Source organism: Schistocerca americana, chromosome 9, assembly GCF_021461395.2.
Source record: "Schistocerca americana isolate TAMUIC-IGC-003095 chromosome 9, iqSchAmer2.1, whole genome shotgun sequence".
In the NCBI taxonomy this organism is placed as follows: Eukaryota; Metazoa; Arthropoda; class Insecta; order Orthoptera; family Acrididae; genus Schistocerca; species Schistocerca americana.
Genome location: NC_060127.1, coordinates 136,968,315 through 136,986,978, shown reverse-complemented (window position 1 = coordinate 136,986,978; position 18,664 = coordinate 136,968,315). Strand labels below are relative to the sequence as shown.

Genomic DNA, 18,664 nt, shown 5'->3' with positions numbered 1-18,664 from the left:
GGAAATGCCTAGAATTTTGGTGTTCAGCTGACTGGTTTATTCATCACAAATACGCTCCTGCACCCATGGCCTTACGAGTGACCCACTGTTTGGCATCTTGGGGATGGTCTGTGGTTCCCCACCTTCCATATTCCCCAGACCTAGAACCCATGCGACTTTTTCCTATTCCCGCAAATGAAAAAAAACAAAGTGTTATGATAATGTGGAGGCGATAAAACAGCTTCGCAAAGGGCTGTGGGCAAGATCAATGTGGAAGAGTTCCAGACGTGCTTCAGACAGTGGGCAAAAAGACTTGACAAGTGCATCACATCTAATGGAGAGTACTTTGAAGATGACTGAAGGATTTTGTAAAATGATTCATGAATAAATTTTTTATAGCTTTATTTGGGGGGGGGGGGGGGGGGGGTTGGTCGTCCCCCTCGTATTATTTGCAAAGTAGTTGTTACTTAAATATGGCATATTGTAATTGATTTTCATCATCAAATACAATAAACTGATTGTCTGCAAATAGGCAGCTGTTCGTGGTTCCATGCTGTGGTATCTGTAACCCAGGATATACTTCTTGTTTCCTTCTTCTTAAGATGTCCGTTTCTATATTAAATAATGTCTCTGATAACTGCACCCTTGTCTGGCACCCTGACTCACCAGTTTCCTATCCGAAATTCTTGCTTCTGTTTTAATCATTATTTTAGTGTCTGTCTACATATCTTTCAGAATTTTTATGATGTGTTTATGATAATCTCAGTTTTTTAGGATGCTCAATAGTATCTGTCTACTTACACAGTTGAAAATTTTTACGTAATCGATAAAGGTTTGTGCATTTCCATACTAAATTCATACCTTTCCTTTATTAACTGTTTTATAATGAATATGACCTTCCCATTCTGAAACTGTCCTTTCAAAAGGAGTATTTTACTTACAGTCTGTTGTCTCTTGCCATTGACTGTAGCATGTGTCTTACAGACTCTCTCTATCAAATGTGTCGCTCATAATTATAACTGTTATTCAATTCTCCCCCGCCCCCTTTCTTTAAATAAAAAAAAGGGATGGCAGTTGCAGTCAGCCATGCACTTTGTATATGCCCATTCTACTAGCACACATTAAACAGGTAGAGCCTTATTACAACATACCGTCATATTTTATGAACACTCTATCCTGTTGTATATAGTGGCCTGATCTACGGTCCAATACTGTCATCAGTAATCTACACTACTGGCCATTAAAATTGCTACACCAATAAGAAATGCAGATGATAAATGGGTATTCATTGGACAAATATATTATACTAGAGCTAAGATGTGATTACATTTTCATGCAATTTCAGTAATGGGCTTGATACGCCATGGCATTGAGTCAAACAGAGCTTGGATGGCATGTACAGGTGGTACAGCTGCCCATGCAGCTTCAACACGATACCACAGTTCACCAAGAGTAGTGACTGGCGTATTGTGATGAGCCAGTTGCTCGGCCACCATTGACCAGACGTTTTCAATTGGTGAGAGATCTGGAGGATGAGCTGGCCACGGCAGCATTCAAACATTTTCTCTATCCAGAAAGGCCCGTACAGAACCTGCAACATGCGGTCGTGCAGTATCCTGCTGTAATGTAGGGTTTCGCAGGGATAGAATGAAGGGTAGAGCCACGGATCATAACACATCTGAAATGAACGTCCACTGTTCAAAGTGCCGTCAATGCGAACAAGAGGTGACCGAGATGTGTAACCAATGGCACCCCATACCATCACGCCGGGTGATAAATCAGTATGGCGATGACGAATACACACTTCCAATGTGTGTTCACCGCGATTTTGCCAAACAGGGATGCGACCATCATGATGCTGTAAACAGAACTGGGATTCATCCGAAAAAATGACATTTTGCCATTCTTACACCCAGGTTTGTCGTTGAGTACACCATCACAGGCGCTCCTGTCTGTGATGCAGCGTCTAGGGTAACCGCAGCCATGGTCTCCAAGCTGATAGTCCAGGCTGCTGCAAATGTCCTGCGAACGTCCCCATCCGTTGACTCAGGGATCGAGACGTGGCTGCAAGATCCGTTGCAGCCATGCAGATAAGATGCCTGTCATCTCGACTGCTAGTGATACAAGGCCGTTGGGATCCAGCACAGCGTTCCGTATTACCCTCCTGAACCCACCAATTCCATATTCTGCTAACAGTCATTGGATCTCGACCAACGCGAGCAGCAATGTCGCGATACGATAAACCTCAATCGCGATAGGCTACAATCCAACCTTTATCGAAGTCGGAAACGTGATGGTACGCATTTCTCCTCCTTACGTGAGGCATCACAACGACATTTCACCAGGCAACACCGGTCAACTGCTGTTAGTGCATGAGAAATCGGTTGGAAACTTTCCTCATGTCAGCACGTTGTAGGTGTCGCCACCGGTGCCAACCTTGTGTTAATGCTCTGAAAAGATAATCATTTGCATATCACAGCATCTTCTTCCTGTCGGTTAAATTTCGCGTCTGTAGCAAGTCATCTTCGTGGTGTAGCAATTTTAATGGTCAGTGGTGAAATAAATCTGAATTCTCTTTGATGTATTGAATTGCCTAATCTTTAGTTTTCTTAAGATTATCATTAATGAAAATTACACGAAAATATGGAGTTCAACTGATGTAGTGTGATGGTTTCAGACCATATTAGTAAAGGGAAGGATTTAAACTTACAGAGTGAATCAAACTTTGCACTTAAATGAGGGAGAGACAAGATATCTTGCCAGTACTTACCTTAAGGAGGTGAAGTTGCAAGTGCTACTGATGGAAACACTTGGAAGTAGAAGAAACTATTCATAGCTTTTGAAACTTCCACTTCTTCCTCATGGAGGTCTGATGTGTGGATGGTTGGAAAGGAGGGACAGGTCACTCAGATCCCAGATTGAAAGGGAAAATTTGAGATTTCTTATGACTAAAACATCTTAAATGTTGATTTTTCAATCTTCAGTTGCCAGTAATATTATATTAATGATTTTTAGCTCATTTCTATAAGAAACTATATAAATTTATTTTGCTCTATGTGTTTTGTGTCAGTTTCTCGAAGCATCATTAATGACATTATGTGTTGGTTTTGCACTAAGTGCATCTACACCGTTCTACTAGTGAAGCTGTTCTTCAGCAGGCCCTACAAATCATGTCAATGCAGCACACAAACTTCTCTGCCTTGTTTTTATATGTAAAATGTTTATGTTAAATAAGTAAATTCCATTTTCTCAGACATAATCTAGAAACTATCGGTATGAGGAGACCAAAACATTGGAGCAGGCTGAAGTTAACTGCTTTTATGTGCTCTCCCCTCTTCCCTCTCGCCCCCCTTCCCTCTTCCCCCCCCCCCCCCCCTCTCTCTCTCTCTCTCTCTCTCTCTCTCTCTCTCTCTCTCTCTCTCTCTCTCTCTCTCCTGCACATAAGTACAGAAGAAATTTTGCAAGCAAATTGAAGGGTAATGGTATGTGAACACAGCAATGCCTGCATGCTTTTCTGAAAATTGTAAGCAAACATACTTTCCTTATCAATTATCTAGCCATCCTGATACTGCATATGGCATTTTCTGGATCGCTAAGGCAAATGCTGGGAATGTTCCATAATAAAGGCCGTTGCTGACCAACTTTCCTATCCCCATAAGCTACCTGTCCTAGCCTAACAAAGGTATGTGTCGTATATTTTGGCCTATTGATTTGCATTGCATTACTTTGACAAATCCTGTAACACTGAGAGAACCCTTTCAAGAATAAATAAATATCCCCCAGTAAAAGAATAAACATCCTTTTTAAAAGAAGGCCCTAAAGAAATTAAATGAAGTTAAGGGAAATGTTTTCTAAAGGAAAAGCAGATCTGTATCGCAGACTGAACTATCCATTTTGCTATGGCATTAACTGTTTTTTGTGTCAACTATTTTTTAGACATAGTTTGCGAAAATTTCCTTTAGCTCATGAAATTTCGTGTAGCTCATGAAATTTCGTGTATCTTTCAGGAGTGTATTTCGACAGCCGAGTGGAACACGTGAAATTTGTCGACTTCTGTGGCAAATACAGGATACCGCTGATGCAATATCTATGCTCTTCACGTTGTATCAGCGAATCGTCCCCTTCGTCAGCAAGCGAGTCTTCGGAAGAGGAAGCATGTCATATGGTGAAGAGAGTACTGCTTGGCTGATTGTTGACTCGCTGCAAAGTTTTGTCGTTACAGGCTTATTGCTGCTGATGTTGGCAAGTCATTGACATTATTTTTGGTGTAAAGAATAGGGTGTGTGTTGTGCAGTGAATGTCAATATAAGCAAAGTTTTTCTTTCTGTTAGTTGACTTCCTGCCCTTCGCAATGTTCCATATGCCATTCTATGCAGTCCAAAGTGTGTGTCTGATAAGTAACTTCGGCATTTTATCGGCTGAATACTAGACACACAGTGGGATATCAGAAGCATATCTAAGGGAAAAGAATGTTATGATGTATTACAAAATCTCTGAAAGCCTGTCATCTATGGTGCGTGCCCCGTGAAACATTCAGTGTAATGGAATTAACATTTCTCTGATTGTAACAGTGGGAGGTGAAGCAGTGATGCACCGATGGAGGAGTTAGTGTTTCTGTAGTGAACAAAGGAAGAAGAGGATTGAAGCTTGTGAGAGACTAAGAGGAAGAGGGGGGGATGGAGAGGGGGGGGGGGAGAGAGAGAGAGAGAGAGAGAGAGAGAGAGAGAGAGAGAGAGAGAGAGAGATGAGATACTTTTGCAATTGGGCAACTTTATGTCTTGATTGTGCTGGAATTATGTTTGTTGCTGCAAGATGTGCCTTTTATAAAGGCGCACTTGACAGATATGTGAATGGTTTCTGATGCCTTGGAAATTGTCTCCATTATAAATAGATTTTTTACTTGTCGCTGGAATTGGTGGAAATTAAAAATTTCATACTCTGCAGCAAACTGATTTGAAAAGGAAATTTTCAAATTTTTAAACTTGATGTGTATCACATTTGTTAACATGTAACTGTTCAAAGAGCTGCACTTCGTGGAATTCAGTTTCTTTTTTCCATTGCAACTGTACTACCAGACAGAATGACACCTTCTTTACCTGAAAACTAACTGTGTTTGGCTCCTACCATTTCACATAAAATAGCAGATGTTGAAAGTGAGATGTATCAGTGTATTGCATTCTGTTTAGAAACTTCATTTTATTGCTTCAGTGAAATAGATGTCATGTTTGTTTCCAAACTGATCTACTAAGATACTGTCACAAAGTAGGAAAGTAGACACTGTTGTCGTTTGTAAAATACCGTCACTATGCACCTTTTAGAGAATTTTTCACACTGACATCATAGTCTCTTTCCAGAAACAAAGTATTGTAAATCAGTGTGGAAAATAGAATTATTAGAATATTTTGTTTTAAATAGGAACACAGACTTCTTGAACTTTGAAAGTATCAGAGACACAGGAATCATTGTATTATATTCTCATAATGCAGTTGTCACCTAGTATTTGATGGAATGATGTACCTTATTGCTCAACAACACTCATACTGCCTGATACATTTTGCTTTCCCCTGGATTATGGGACCATTTTAATTATGAAGTAATTTTCTTGCTAAAATATGGACAGTCTGACTTGCTGCAGAAATGTAATTGACCATTACTTGGTAAGAATTGACTGGATTACTTTTATTACTACTCTGTCTATAGAGGAAAAAAGTCGTAATTTAATGAAATGTGTGAAATACAAGCCTTTGTATAATGATCTGATAACTAATTCTGATTGTGGTTGTGTGTACAGTAGCTGGACTTACTGTGTGAATTTTGTATGATATTTGTAGTTTTATAAAATTTCATAAGAACTGAGATATAAAATGCAATAAAGTTTTGTAAATTATTTCAGATTCTAGTATGCTTTGCCTTTTTGATAATAGTTATTGTGAATATTTATGATTACCAAGCAGAGTATGGCAAACACTGATCAGCCAGGACATTAAGACCACCAACCTTGTAGCGAATATGTCCACCTTTGGTACATATAACAGTGGCAATGCTTCCTGCAATGGAAGCAATGAGGCCTTGGTAGCTTGCTGCTGGGAATTGGCACCACTTCTGCCTAATTCCCGTAAATTCCAGGGAGGGGGATGATGAGCTCCGACGCCAGGTTCAGTCACATCCTAGATGTGTTAAATTGGGTTCAGATCCAGTGAGTTGGGGGTCAGCACACCAATTCGAACTCGCCACTGTGTTCCTTGAACTATTCCATCACACTCCTAGCCTTGTGACATGGCATATTATCTTGTTGAAAATACCACTGGCATCAGGAAACATGATCATCATGAAGGGCTGTATGTAGTCTACGACCAGTGTACGATATCCTTGGCCATCATGATGCCTTGCACAAGCTTCACTGGACCGTGGATGCCCACTTGAATGTTTCCCAGAGCATAATGTTGCCGCGACCAAATTGTCTCTGTCCCATAATATAGGTGTCGAGGAGCTGTCGCCCTGGAATGACGAAGAAGGTATTGGGATTCATTAGAACATACAACATGCTGCCACAGCGCCAATGTCCAGTGCTGATGATCACACGCCCATTACCATTGTAGTTGCCTTGTTTCATAATGGTGACCATTTCTCCATATGTAGGTCAGTGTCAACAAAATATTTTCGCATTTGGAGGAGAAAGTTGGTGATTGGGATTTTGTGAGAAGATTCTGCTGCAGTGAAAAAGCCTTTGTTTTAATTATGTACACCCCCAAATCCTGTATCATTGCAGTGACACTCTCTTCCCTATTTTGCATTAATACAAAATGTGCTGCCCTTCTTTGAACTTTTTCAATGTACCTCCATCAGTCCTATCTGGTAAGGATCCCACACCATGCAGCAGTATTCTAAAAGAGGAACGACAAGTGTAGTGAAGGCAGTCTCCTTAGTATATCTGTTAAATCTTCTAAGTGTCCTGCCAACAAAACGCAGTCTTCGGTTAGCCTTCCCCACAACATTTTCTATGTGTTCCTTCTAATTTAAGTTGTTTGCAATTGTAATTCCTAGGTATTTAGTTGAATTTATGGCCTTTATATTTGAGTGATGTATCGTGTAACTGAAGTTTAACGAATTCCTTTTTGCACTCATGTGGATGAGCTCACATTTTTCGTTATTTAGGGTCAACTGCCAATTTTCTCACCATTCAGATATCTTTTCTAAATGGTTCTGCAATTTGTTTTGACTTTCTGATGACTATTATTTGATAAAGGACAGCGTCATCTGTAAACAACCTAAGGCAACTGCTCAGATTGTCTTGCAAATCGTTTATGTAGACAAGGAACAGTAAAGGACCTACAACACAACCTTGGGGAGCGCCAAAAATCACTTCTGTTTTACTCGATAACTTTCCGTCAATTGCTACAAACAGTGACCTCTCGGACAGGAAATCACGAATCCAGTCACATAACTGAGACGGTATTCCCCAAGCACGCAATTTCGCTACAAGCCACTTGTGTGGTACAGTGTCAAAAGCCTTCCGGAAATCCAGAATCAATCTGAAATCCCTTGTCAATAGCACCCACCACCTCATGTGAGTAAAAAGCTAGTTGTGTTTCACAAGAACGATGTTTTCTAAATCGATGTTGACTGTGTGTCAGTAGACTGTTTTCCTCGAGGTAATCACAGAATCTGAACAACACTACAGAGTGTTTGGCATAGTAATCTTGACATGGGTAGAATTGCTCATATAAGTTTAAGCTTACATTAGAAAACTACTATTTCACTGTATGTGACTTAAACATAACAAGAACTGAGCTGCTGCAGAAACTAAAAACTCTGCAAAACATGAAAACCTGTTTACAAAAAGGGCACTGAAAGTGATCCAAATAAACTACTGTCCAGTTTCATTAACATACATTAGTTTAATCTTAGGAAATATTCTGAACGCAGATGTAACGTGGAATCACCTCCATGCCATCCAGCATCGATTGTGAAAACATCGATTGTGTGATACCCAAATGTGCATTTCTCACATGACCTCCTGAAAGCCATGGATGTGATCGTATCGGGTATTGAACAAAATCTGTGACAGGATTGAGGATTTGCCAGTAGAGAAGGTACAACTTGGAGAGTCACTGACAGATGTAGGAGTAACTATGTGTATGCCCCATGGAAGAGTGTTGGGACTCCTGCTGTTCATGTTGTATGTTAATGAACTTCCAGACAATATCAATAGCAACTTTAGTCTTTTTTGCAGATGATGCAGTTATCTATAATGAAGTTCTGTCTGAAAAATGCTGCCCGAATGTTCAGTTAGAAGTTGACTGGATTTCTAAGTAGTACAAAGATTGGCAACTTGCTATAGAAGTACATAAATGTGATACTGTGAACATGACAAAACAGAAATGTAGAACCCTGATCAATGAGTCACAGTTGCAGTCAGTCAACCCACATGAATACCTTGTGTGTAACAATGTGAATGAAATGGAATGGTCACATGGACTCAGTTACAGGTAACACAGATGACAGACTTGAGTTCATAGTTAGAACCCTTTGGAAATGCAATCAGTCTACAAAGGAGATTGCTTACAAATCACTCCTACAACCCATCTTAAAATAATGCTCAAGTGTGTGGAACCCCCAATAGGACTAACAGAGACCATTGTATGTGTGCAGAAAAGGGCAGCACAAATGATCACAGACTTGAGAGACCATGGGAAAGTGTCATGGAGATGCCGAAGAAACTGAAATGGCACTCTCGTGGAGATAGACACAGACAATCCCAAGAAAGCCTATTTAATAAGTTTCAAGAATCAGCTTTAAATGATGAATTTAGGACCCCCAGCGTATCGCTCCGCATGGATCTCGAAGATAAGATTAAACTAATTGTAGCAGACATGCAAGGGTTTAAACAATTGTTCTTACCAAAGTGTTCTTACAAGACAGCCCTAACTGTACAACTGTTTATACCATTTGTTACTATTACGTAGTGTTTTGTTGGCGTTTCTGGTCATGTAGCTCATCCCTTTTACTCTTTTCACACAGAATCTTTGGTTCCGTGACAACACTGGGGTGACGATGACCTCAGATGATTAAGTGATTTTGTTTTTTACACCAGACGATGGAACTTCAAGTGTTCTAGAAATGGTTGTGTACCCCATAAATACTGGATTAAGCAACTGTCCTGCGGTTTCGTCATTTTTCAAAATCATTCTTTCCATGCTCCACATAAAATTTGAAAGGAAATAAGCCCAAAGAACCATTGCAGTGGAAAGTACCCTCTGACATGCACTTCACAATGGTTTGTAGAAAATGGATGTAGATCTAGCACTGAGGAAGAAAATATTTGGTGCACAAAGGTATGCAACAAAGGTTATATGTCGTACCTGTTTAGAACCTCTTATAAGCGTTAGGCATACGATCAACAGCCTTGCAGTACATTGAAGGTTACAAGGATCTGTAACGGCTGGTCAGTGCATATCCACAGGAGAAAAATCCAGGTCCATGCATCCTGGAGCCCACTTCCCAACCTTACCCAGTCTATCCCTCTGTCATTCCTAGGGAAGAAAGTAACAGTTACAAAAGCTGAAATAATGTTCCTTACTAGTTGTTCCCCCCATGAACCATGGACCTTGCCGTTGGTGAGGAGGCTTGCGTGCCTCAGCGATACAGATGGCCGTACCGTAGGTGCAACCACAACGGAGGGGTATCTGTTGAGAGGCCAGACAAACATGTGGTTCCTGAAGAGGGGCAGCAGCCTTTTCAGTAGTTGCAGGGGCAACAGTCTGAATGATTGACTGATCTGGCCTTGTAACATTAACCAAAACGGCCTTGCTGTGCTGGTACTGCGAACGGCTGAAAGCAAGGGGAAACTACAGCCGTAATTTTTCCCGAGGACATGCAGCTTTACTGTATGATTAAATGATGATGGCGTCCTCTTGGGTAAAATATTCCGGAGGTAAAATAGTCCCCCATTCGGATCTCTGGGCGGGGACTACTCAAGAGGACGTCGTTATCAGGAGAAAGAAAACTGGCATTCTACGGATCGGAGCGTGGAATGTCAGATCCCTTAATCAGGCAGGTAGGTTAGAAAATTTAAAAAGGGAAATGGATAGGTTAAAGTTAGGTATAGTGGGAATTAGTGAAGTTCGATGGCAGGAGGAACAAGACTTTTGGTCAGGTGATTACAGGGTTATAAATACAAAATCAAATAGGGGTAATGCAGGAGTAGGTTTATTAATGAATAAAAAAATAGGAGTGCGGGTTAGCTACTACAAACAGCATAGTGAACGCATTATTGTGGCCAAGATAGACACAAGGCCCATGCCTACTACAGTAGTACAAGTTTATATGCCAACTAGCTCTGCAGATGATAAAGAAATTGATGAAATGTATGACGAGATAAAAGAAATTACTCAGGTAGTGAAAGGAGACGAAAATTTAATAGTCATGGGTGACTGGAATTCGTCAGTAGGAAAAGGGAGTGAAGGAAATACAGTAGGTGAATATGGATTGGGGGGAAGAAATGAAAGAGGAAGCCGCCTTGTAGAATTTTGCACAGAGCATAACTTAATCATAGCTAACACTTGGTTCAAGAATCATGAAAGAAGGTTGTATACCTGGAAGAATCCTGGAGATACTAAAAGGTATCAGATAGATTACATAATGGTAAGACAGAGATTTAGGAACCAGGTTTTAAATTGTAAGACATTTCCAGGGGCAGATGTGGATTCTGACCACAATCTAGTGGTTATGAACTGTAGATTGAAACTGAAGAAACTGCAAAAGGCGGGAATTTAAGGAGATGGGACCTGGATAAACTGAAAGAACCAGAGGTTGTAGAGAGTTTCAGGGAGAGCATAAGGGAACAATTGACAGGAATGGGGGAAAGAAATACAGTAGAAGAAGAATGGGTAGCTCTGAGGGGTGAAGTAGTGAAGGCAGCAGAGGATCAAGTAGGTAAAAAGACGAGGGCTAGTAGAAATCCTTGGGTAACAGAAGAAATATTGAATTTAATTGATGAAAGGAGAAAATATAAAAATGCAGTAAATGAAGCAGGCAAAAAGGAATACAAACGTCTCAAAAATGAGATTGACAGGAAGTGCAAAATGGCTAAGCAGGGATGGCTAGAGTACAAATGTAAGGATGTAGAGGCTTGTCTCACTAGGGGTAAGATAGATACTGCCTACAGGAAAATTAAAGAGACCTTTGGAGAGAAGAGAACCACTTGTATGAATATCAAGAGCTCAGATGGCAACCCAGTTCTAAGCAAAGAAGGGAAGGCAGAAAGGTGGAAGGAGTATATAGAGGGTTTATACAAGGGCGATGTACTTGAGGACAATATTATGGAAATGGAAGAGGATGTAGATGAAGATGAAATGGGAGATAAGATACTGCGTGAAGAGTTTGACAGAGCACTGAAAGACCTGAGTCGAAACAAGGCCCCGGGAGTAGACAACATTCCATTAGAACTACTGATGGCCTTGGGAGAGCCAGTCATGACAAAACTCTACCATCTGGTGCGCAAGATGTATGAGAAAGGCGAAATACCCACAGACTTCAAGAAGAATATAATAATTCCAATCCCAAAGAAAGCAGGTGTTGACAGATGTGAAAATTACCGAACTATCAGTTTAATAAGTCACAGCTGCAAAATACTAACGCGAATTCTTTACAGACAAATGGAAAAACTGGTAGAAGCGGACCTCGGGGAGGATCAGTTTGGATTCCGTAGAAATGTTGGAACACGTGAGGCAATATTAACCTTACGACTTATCTTAGAAGAAAGATTAAGAAAAGGCAAACCTACGTTTCTAGCATTTGTAGACTTAGAGAAAGCTTTTGACAATGTTAACTGGAATACTCTCTTTCAAATTCTGAAGGTGGCAGGGGTAAAATACAGGGACCGAAAGGCTATTTACAATTTGTACAGAAACCAGATGGCAGTTATAAGAATCGAGGGGCATGTAAGAGAAGCAGTGGTTGGGAAAGGAGTGAGACAGGGTTGTAGCCTCTCCCCGATGTTATTCAATCTGTATATTGAGCAAGCAGAAAAGGAAACAAAAGAAAAATTTGGAGTAGGTATTAAAATCCATGGAGAAGAAGTAAAAACTTTGAGGTTTGCCGATGACACTGTAATTCTGTCAGAGACAGCAAAGGACTTGGAAGAGCAGTTGAACGGAATGGACAGTGTCTTGAAAGGAGGGTATAAGATGAACATCAACAAAAGCAAAAAGAGGATAATGGAATGTAGTCAAATTAAATCGGGTGATGCTGAGGGGATTAGATTAGGAAATGAGACACTTAAAGTAGTAAAGGAGTTTTGCTATTTGGGGAGCAAAATAACTGATGATGGTCGAAGTAGAGAGGATATAAAATGTAGACTGGCAATGGCAAGGAAATCGTTTCTGAAGAAGAGAAATTTGTTAACATCGAGTATAGATTTAAGTGTCAGGAAGTCGTTTCTGAAAGTATTTGTGTGGAGTGTAGCCATGTATGGAAGTGAAACATGGGCGATAACCAGTTTGGACAAGAAGAGAATAGAAGCTTTCGAAATGTGGTGCTACAGAAGAATGCTGAAGATAAGGTGGGTAGATCACGTAACTAATGAGGAGTTATTGAATAGGATTGGGGAGAAGAGAAGTTTGTGGCACAACTTGACTAGAAGAAGGGATCGGTTGGTAGGACATGTTTTGAGGCATCAAGGGATCACAAATTTAGCACTGGAGGGCAGCGTGGAGGGTAAAAATCGTAGAGGGAGACAAAGAGATCAATACACTAAGCAGATTCAGAAGGATGTAGGTTGCAGTAGGTACTGGGAGATGAAGAAGCTTGCACAGGATAGAGTAGCATGGAGAGCGCATCAAACCAGTCTCAGGACTGAAGACCACAACAACAACAACAACAACTAGTTGTGAATATCACCAAATATTAACTTGAATAAGTAGAGCCCAGATTTCCATGTAGATGCAGGCATGTTTTGGCCACCTGGGGAATAAATGTATATTTTGAAGGTTTCTTGAATATTACTGCTTGAATTTAGGTATTTATAATGTGTGAGGTAACGGGCAAGTTGTGGCGCCCTGGAAATATTCTAAGTTCAGAGTTGGCAGCCACTGCTCGGGCTACGTGGCAGGGCCGAGCTCGTTAGCATCCATGTGGTGTCTCACAACAGCCAGAGCACGTCGTCCATCAATCACGTGGCTGGGAATTCCTTGGTGCTGCTGTTCACCAGGGGGGCCAAAGATGGCGGACTTTATGAAACCTTAATGGCAGACATTTCACAGTTTGTATAGAAATTAATGGTAGCCAGATGTATCATGATACCCCAAAAAGAAACATGTGCATTACTATTATTTTCACGGTGATTCTGATGGTGTAATCAGATTTTCAGTATCTTTATTAGTTTAAAGTTTAGTATCTGATGGTAAATTATACAAGTAACACCAGCAACGAATTTCCAAAATCTAAACGCTTCATCCGATTTCGTCAATAGATGTGTCTTTAGAACACCATTAGTGTAAACCTAAATTGGTATAAATTACAGGCATGTAACTTGAGTAGTACATGAGTTATTGGAGGTCAAAGTGGCCAATTACTATCAATGGCGTCAAGCCTTAAGTACTCCACAGTTACATGAAAAAACGGTAACAGCATGCTTATAAATATATTTATTCATATATGTCTTTGTTTATATCCAATATATATACTATTCATGAAGAAATTGGTTAAATATTTACTGTGTTATAGAAAGCACAGAGAAATTAGGCTACTGGCCTACCTTTTGTTCTATTCCTTTATATATGTTTATAAATAATTTGTTTATGTATCTAATAATGTGTGTTAGAGCGTGTTTATGGTCCAGCCATAGGAATATTTATAAAATTTAAAGTTATTTAAATGTAAATCCAGTACTCCGAATGTATTTCATTATGTTTGTGGGGGTGCGTTGGCATGAAGACAAGGCGTGAGCGCTCTAGCCAGACACAGTGCTCGCGAATGGGGAGACTGGATGGAAGCAAGTTCGGGTGAAGAGTGTGGGGGGTATGGTACACGACACGAGGAGTGCTGGATGTGACAGCACAACGGACGCTCGATGCCGGCTGAAGGACTTGGAGAGTGGAGCGGTTTGTGCGTGGTCGCGAGAGATAGAAATACTTAAGAGTGCCGTTTTGTGAACTTGTGAGATTTCCGTAGTTTCTACAGTGAAGACACAGTACACGTTTGGAAGTGAATATCTCGCGAGTTATGGTGTTGTTCTTAACTAATTACGTGAAGTAGGAATCTATAGTTTCCCTGTTATTTAACTTATATTTTATTTAATTACTCGACAATTGACACCAATAAGTGTTTGGCAGAAATATACCGCATTCTCAAAAGTACTTCTACTATCGTACTCATCATTTAAAGTCGTTAAGATAGTACGTGCAGATTTTATTTAATTGCTATCTTTCATTTATAAATTTATATGTTACATTCATAATTCGCAATTGCCGAGTGATAGAAACCTTCAAACCATTCAGTTTATGTGTGTACTCTTATCGTATACTGTAGACTCAGCAGTATTTGGCCTGTAATGTGGCAACTACGTATCCCAGCCCCTAGAGAACAAAACAAGCCAAAACTTTTAATACTACAACTGTGAGTCAGAGGGTATGTAGTTGAGGGCCACCATCATTTGATAAATTTTTATTTTGAAAGCCTGCAAATTTATATATCATTTTTTCTGGCCTGAGTGCATATATACCAACAACTTGCATGGTAGTACCTCTTATCGATGTTTTTTCACATGAAATACGCCACAGGTGCAGAACATGAGTAATTTCACTAATTTTGTTACAGCGTATAAACCTCATAGTGAGCTCATGCATCCCAATTCAGCTTGATAGATATCAGAAGAAGTGAGCCCAAGCATCCCAGTTCAGCTTGGTAGATATCAGAAGTCGATATAATTCTTGCCAATAAATTTAAATAAAAAAGGGACATGTTGTTGTTAAGTGACGCTGCCCCTTATATGATGAAAGGACAAGCAATTAAAATACTTTATCTTAACCTAAAGCACTATATATATTTGCCCATGGTCTACATAAATCAGCTGAAATAGTACACCTAAAATATGACAGTTTGATTATGCTGATATCCTCCATAAACAGGGCAAATAATGCACAAAATACAAAGGTTTGATAGTTCTGACAGCATTAATTAAGTCATATGCTGCCCTTTTTTTCCCTAGTGAAAGTATTCTGGAAAGTTGCCACATTTAGAGTTGTACTGCCAGATTTAGCTTTGCCACCACAACCTGTTTTAACCAGACTGGATACCTAAATAATTTCTGCCATTCAGTAATTTTGATGAAATTGAGTCAGTAAGAGACGGTAAATTCCCATAAATTTATTGAAGTTAACATCTGTTAGCTTCATTTTACTGAAAAGCCGTAACCACCTTCCCTACCCTCTGGCTCCTACCCTTGTAATCGCCCCCAGTGTAAAACCTGTCCCATGCACCCTCCCACCACCACCTACTCCAGTCCTGTAACCCGGAAGGTGTACACGATCAAAGGCAGAGCCACGTGTGAAAGCACCCACGTGATTTACCAACTGACCTGCCTACACTGTGAAGCTTTCTATGTGGGAATGACCAGCAACAAACTGTCCATTCGCATGAATGGACACAGGCAGACAGTGTTTGTTGGTAATGAGGATCACCCTGTGGCTAAACATGCCTTTGTGCACGGCCAGCACATCTTGGCACAGTGTTACACCGTCCGGGTTATCTGAATACTTCCCACTAACACCAACCTGTCAGAACTCCGGAGATGGGAACTTGCCCTTCAGTATATCCTCTCTTCTCGTTACCCACCAGGCCTCAATCTCCGCTAATTTCAATTTGCCGCCGCTCATACCTCACCTGTCTTTCAACAACATCTTCGCCTCTGTACTTCTGCCTCGACTGACATCTCTGCCCAAACTCTTTGCCTTTACAAATGTCTGCTTGTGTCTGTGTATGTGCAGATGGATGTGTGTGTGTGTGTGTGTGTGTGTGTGTGTGTGCGTGCGTGCGTGCGTGCGTGCGAGTGTATACCCCTTCTTTCCCCCTAAGGTAAGTCTTTCTGCTCCCGGGATTGGAATGACTCCTTACCCTCTCCCTTAAAACCCACATCCTTTAGTCTTTCCCTCTCCTTCGCTCTTTCCTGATGAAGCAACAGTTTGTTGCGAAAGCTTGAATTTCATGTGTATGTTTGTGTGTCTATCGACCTGCCAGCGCTTTCGTTCGGTAAGTCACATCATCTGTGTTTTATATATATATATATATATATATATATATATATATATATATATATATATATATATATATATATATATATATATATATATAAATCACAATTGTAAATATTGTAATAATGTTGACACTAATGATGTTGGGGGCATGGACTCACAAAAAAATAAATAAAATATCTCTTTGTTCTTCCTCCACCTCTGTTCTCTCCCAGTCATAAACTGCTGCTTCACTTCACCATGCACCACATGCAACTTCCCCTGCCTGCTGCGGGACAGCCTCACACATACCATCTTCCTATCCTGCCCTACAAAATCCCTCCAACGGTGCCACCCACTGGATTGCAGTATCAGGACAATGTGCAGAGCACAAAAAAGACAAATATTTAATATGTTCCTCTTTAAAAAGACTGATAGAAAAGTGGGGAACCAACTGTCTTTCCTCACCATAAATTTTGGCATGTATACATATTTGCACTCTTTCAACTAAGAACATTCTAAATCCTTTAAACCAATCACTCTTAGTAGTTAAGGCTACATACTCAGCATCTCCCTCATATTGCCACTATCTATGTACCTGTATGTACCTCTCCCACTTTCTCCTGTTTCTCTCTTCATCCCTTTCTCTCTCTCTTCCTTACCACTCTCTCCCCTGCCACTTTCACTGCCTCTCTCTCTCTCTCTCTCTCTCTCTCTCTCTCTCTCTCTGCCTCTCCCTCCCCCCCCCCCCCCCCATTGCCACTGTCTCTCTCTTTCTCGCTTACAGTCTGCTGTCTTTCTCTTCGAGCACCGTTGCCTCCTCTACACACCACCCCCTTGGATATGTTTTGCTCAGGGTTTTGACCCCTAGAATGGGAAAGTAACATGTGGTACAGGAGATGGGGAAATATCCAAATTTTTTCACGTTAATGTTCCCTGGTCCGGTGGGGTCCAGATCCCTGAAGCCTCTCCTTCATTTCCACTGTCTCCTCTCTCTTTTACTCCCACTGTTACTATCTCCACCACCGAGCGAGGTGGTGCAGTGGGTAGCACTCTAGACTCACATTCAGGACGACGACGGTTCAATCCCACGTCTGGCCATCCTGATTTAGGTTTTCCGTGATTTCCCTAAATCGCTCCAGGCAAATGTCGGCATGATTCCTTTGAAAGGGCACGACCGACTTCCTTCCTTGTCCTTCCCTAATCCGATGAGACCGATGAGCTCGCTGTCTGGTCTGCTCCCCAAAACAACCCAACCGAACTGTCTCCACCCATCCCTCTTTCTCTTTTACTACCATTGTCTTTCACTGAATACCACAATCTCATTTCTCTTTTGTTCATACTGCTATTGTCTTCATCCATATCTCTTTCTCTTTCACTGGCACTTTCTCTCTATCATCATCGTCTCCTCTTTCTTTCACTCCTACTGCTACTCTCTTTTAGCATAAAAAAGCATGAACATGTTTGCTTGCGAATCCTTTAGTGAATAAGGTGGAATGAGCATGGAGGCTGCTGGTTACCCACTTTTCTGTCACAGTCTTTTACAGAGAAACATATTGGCCTTTGTTCAGCTGATTCCCATCTTTTCTCTGTTACAGCAGTGTGTGCTGCTTCTGTAAAACAAATTCTGTAGGCCAGTAAAGTTTTGACAGGTTATTTACGTAATTTGACACATATAAACTACAAATAAGTGTACATAATATAAGGTTATAGCTTTGAGCCTCTGAATCTGGTAACTGAATATGTTTCTAAATTCCCCTGAGATCATCAGCTTAAGAACAAGTGGTAAAAATTTTGAACAATTTGCCATGAATATAAATTAAAGAAGTGGTATACCCACAACTGGTACTGTTGGTACCCAAAAGTCGAGGTTTTTTTGTAATTTTCTTAGAAACTGGCATTGAACAAATAGTGCTTTTATAAGCTGCTAAAGGCCCACCCTAGACCACACCTAATGCAAAAGAACCAACTGATTTTCTCAATTTGTCTGGACTGGAGGAAGTGTGTAATGCTTAAAATTTGTCCCTGTACTGTAGGATAATTACAGTATGCCGATTCTTCTGATAGGTATACAATGGTCACTGCGCCAAAAGCTACCCGAACAGCTAACCATTTATCTCTGCAATCAACGGAACCCAAGATACAACCACCTGAAAAATTGCATTTTTGGAACGTACTGGCAGTATGCACTGTCGTGCACAAACTAATCAGGTTTTGCAAGGCCGTCAAGAATGCAAGTCTTCATGGATATGTAATGCATACATCTACATCTGCACTCTGTGAACAAGTGTAAAGTGCATGGCAGAGACAAAGGAGTCATACAACAGTGAACGGTCACTAGTGCTAATTGTGCTTATGCCATCAAAATTTGAGTACGCTACTTTGAAAATAAACTGCTGGTTCCTCAGTTTTACTACAAAGCTGCTATTACTAGCTTAATGCTTACTTAATTACAA

General features: G+C 40.6%; 1 protein-coding gene across 2 annotated transcripts in view; it reads left to right on the top strand.

Annotated features, from left to right (window-relative positions):
• LOC124550855 (leucine-rich repeat-containing protein 58) overlaps positions 1-18,664 on the top strand; it is a 47,739-nt gene that overhangs the window by 9,076 nt on the left and 19,999 nt on the right. Inside the window, exon 4 of one of the 2 annotated variants that reach the window (XM_047125590.1) lies at positions 3,987-5,866. The exons of the other annotated variant lie outside the window; for it this stretch is intronic. Coding sequence (XP_046981546.1) covers positions 3,987-4,168 — 182 coding nt within the window. The 3' untranslated portion in view covers positions 4,169-5,866. Of the gene's footprint in view, positions 1-3,986; positions 5,867-18,664 lie in introns of those variants that run through there. 2 annotated transcript variants of the gene reach the window in all.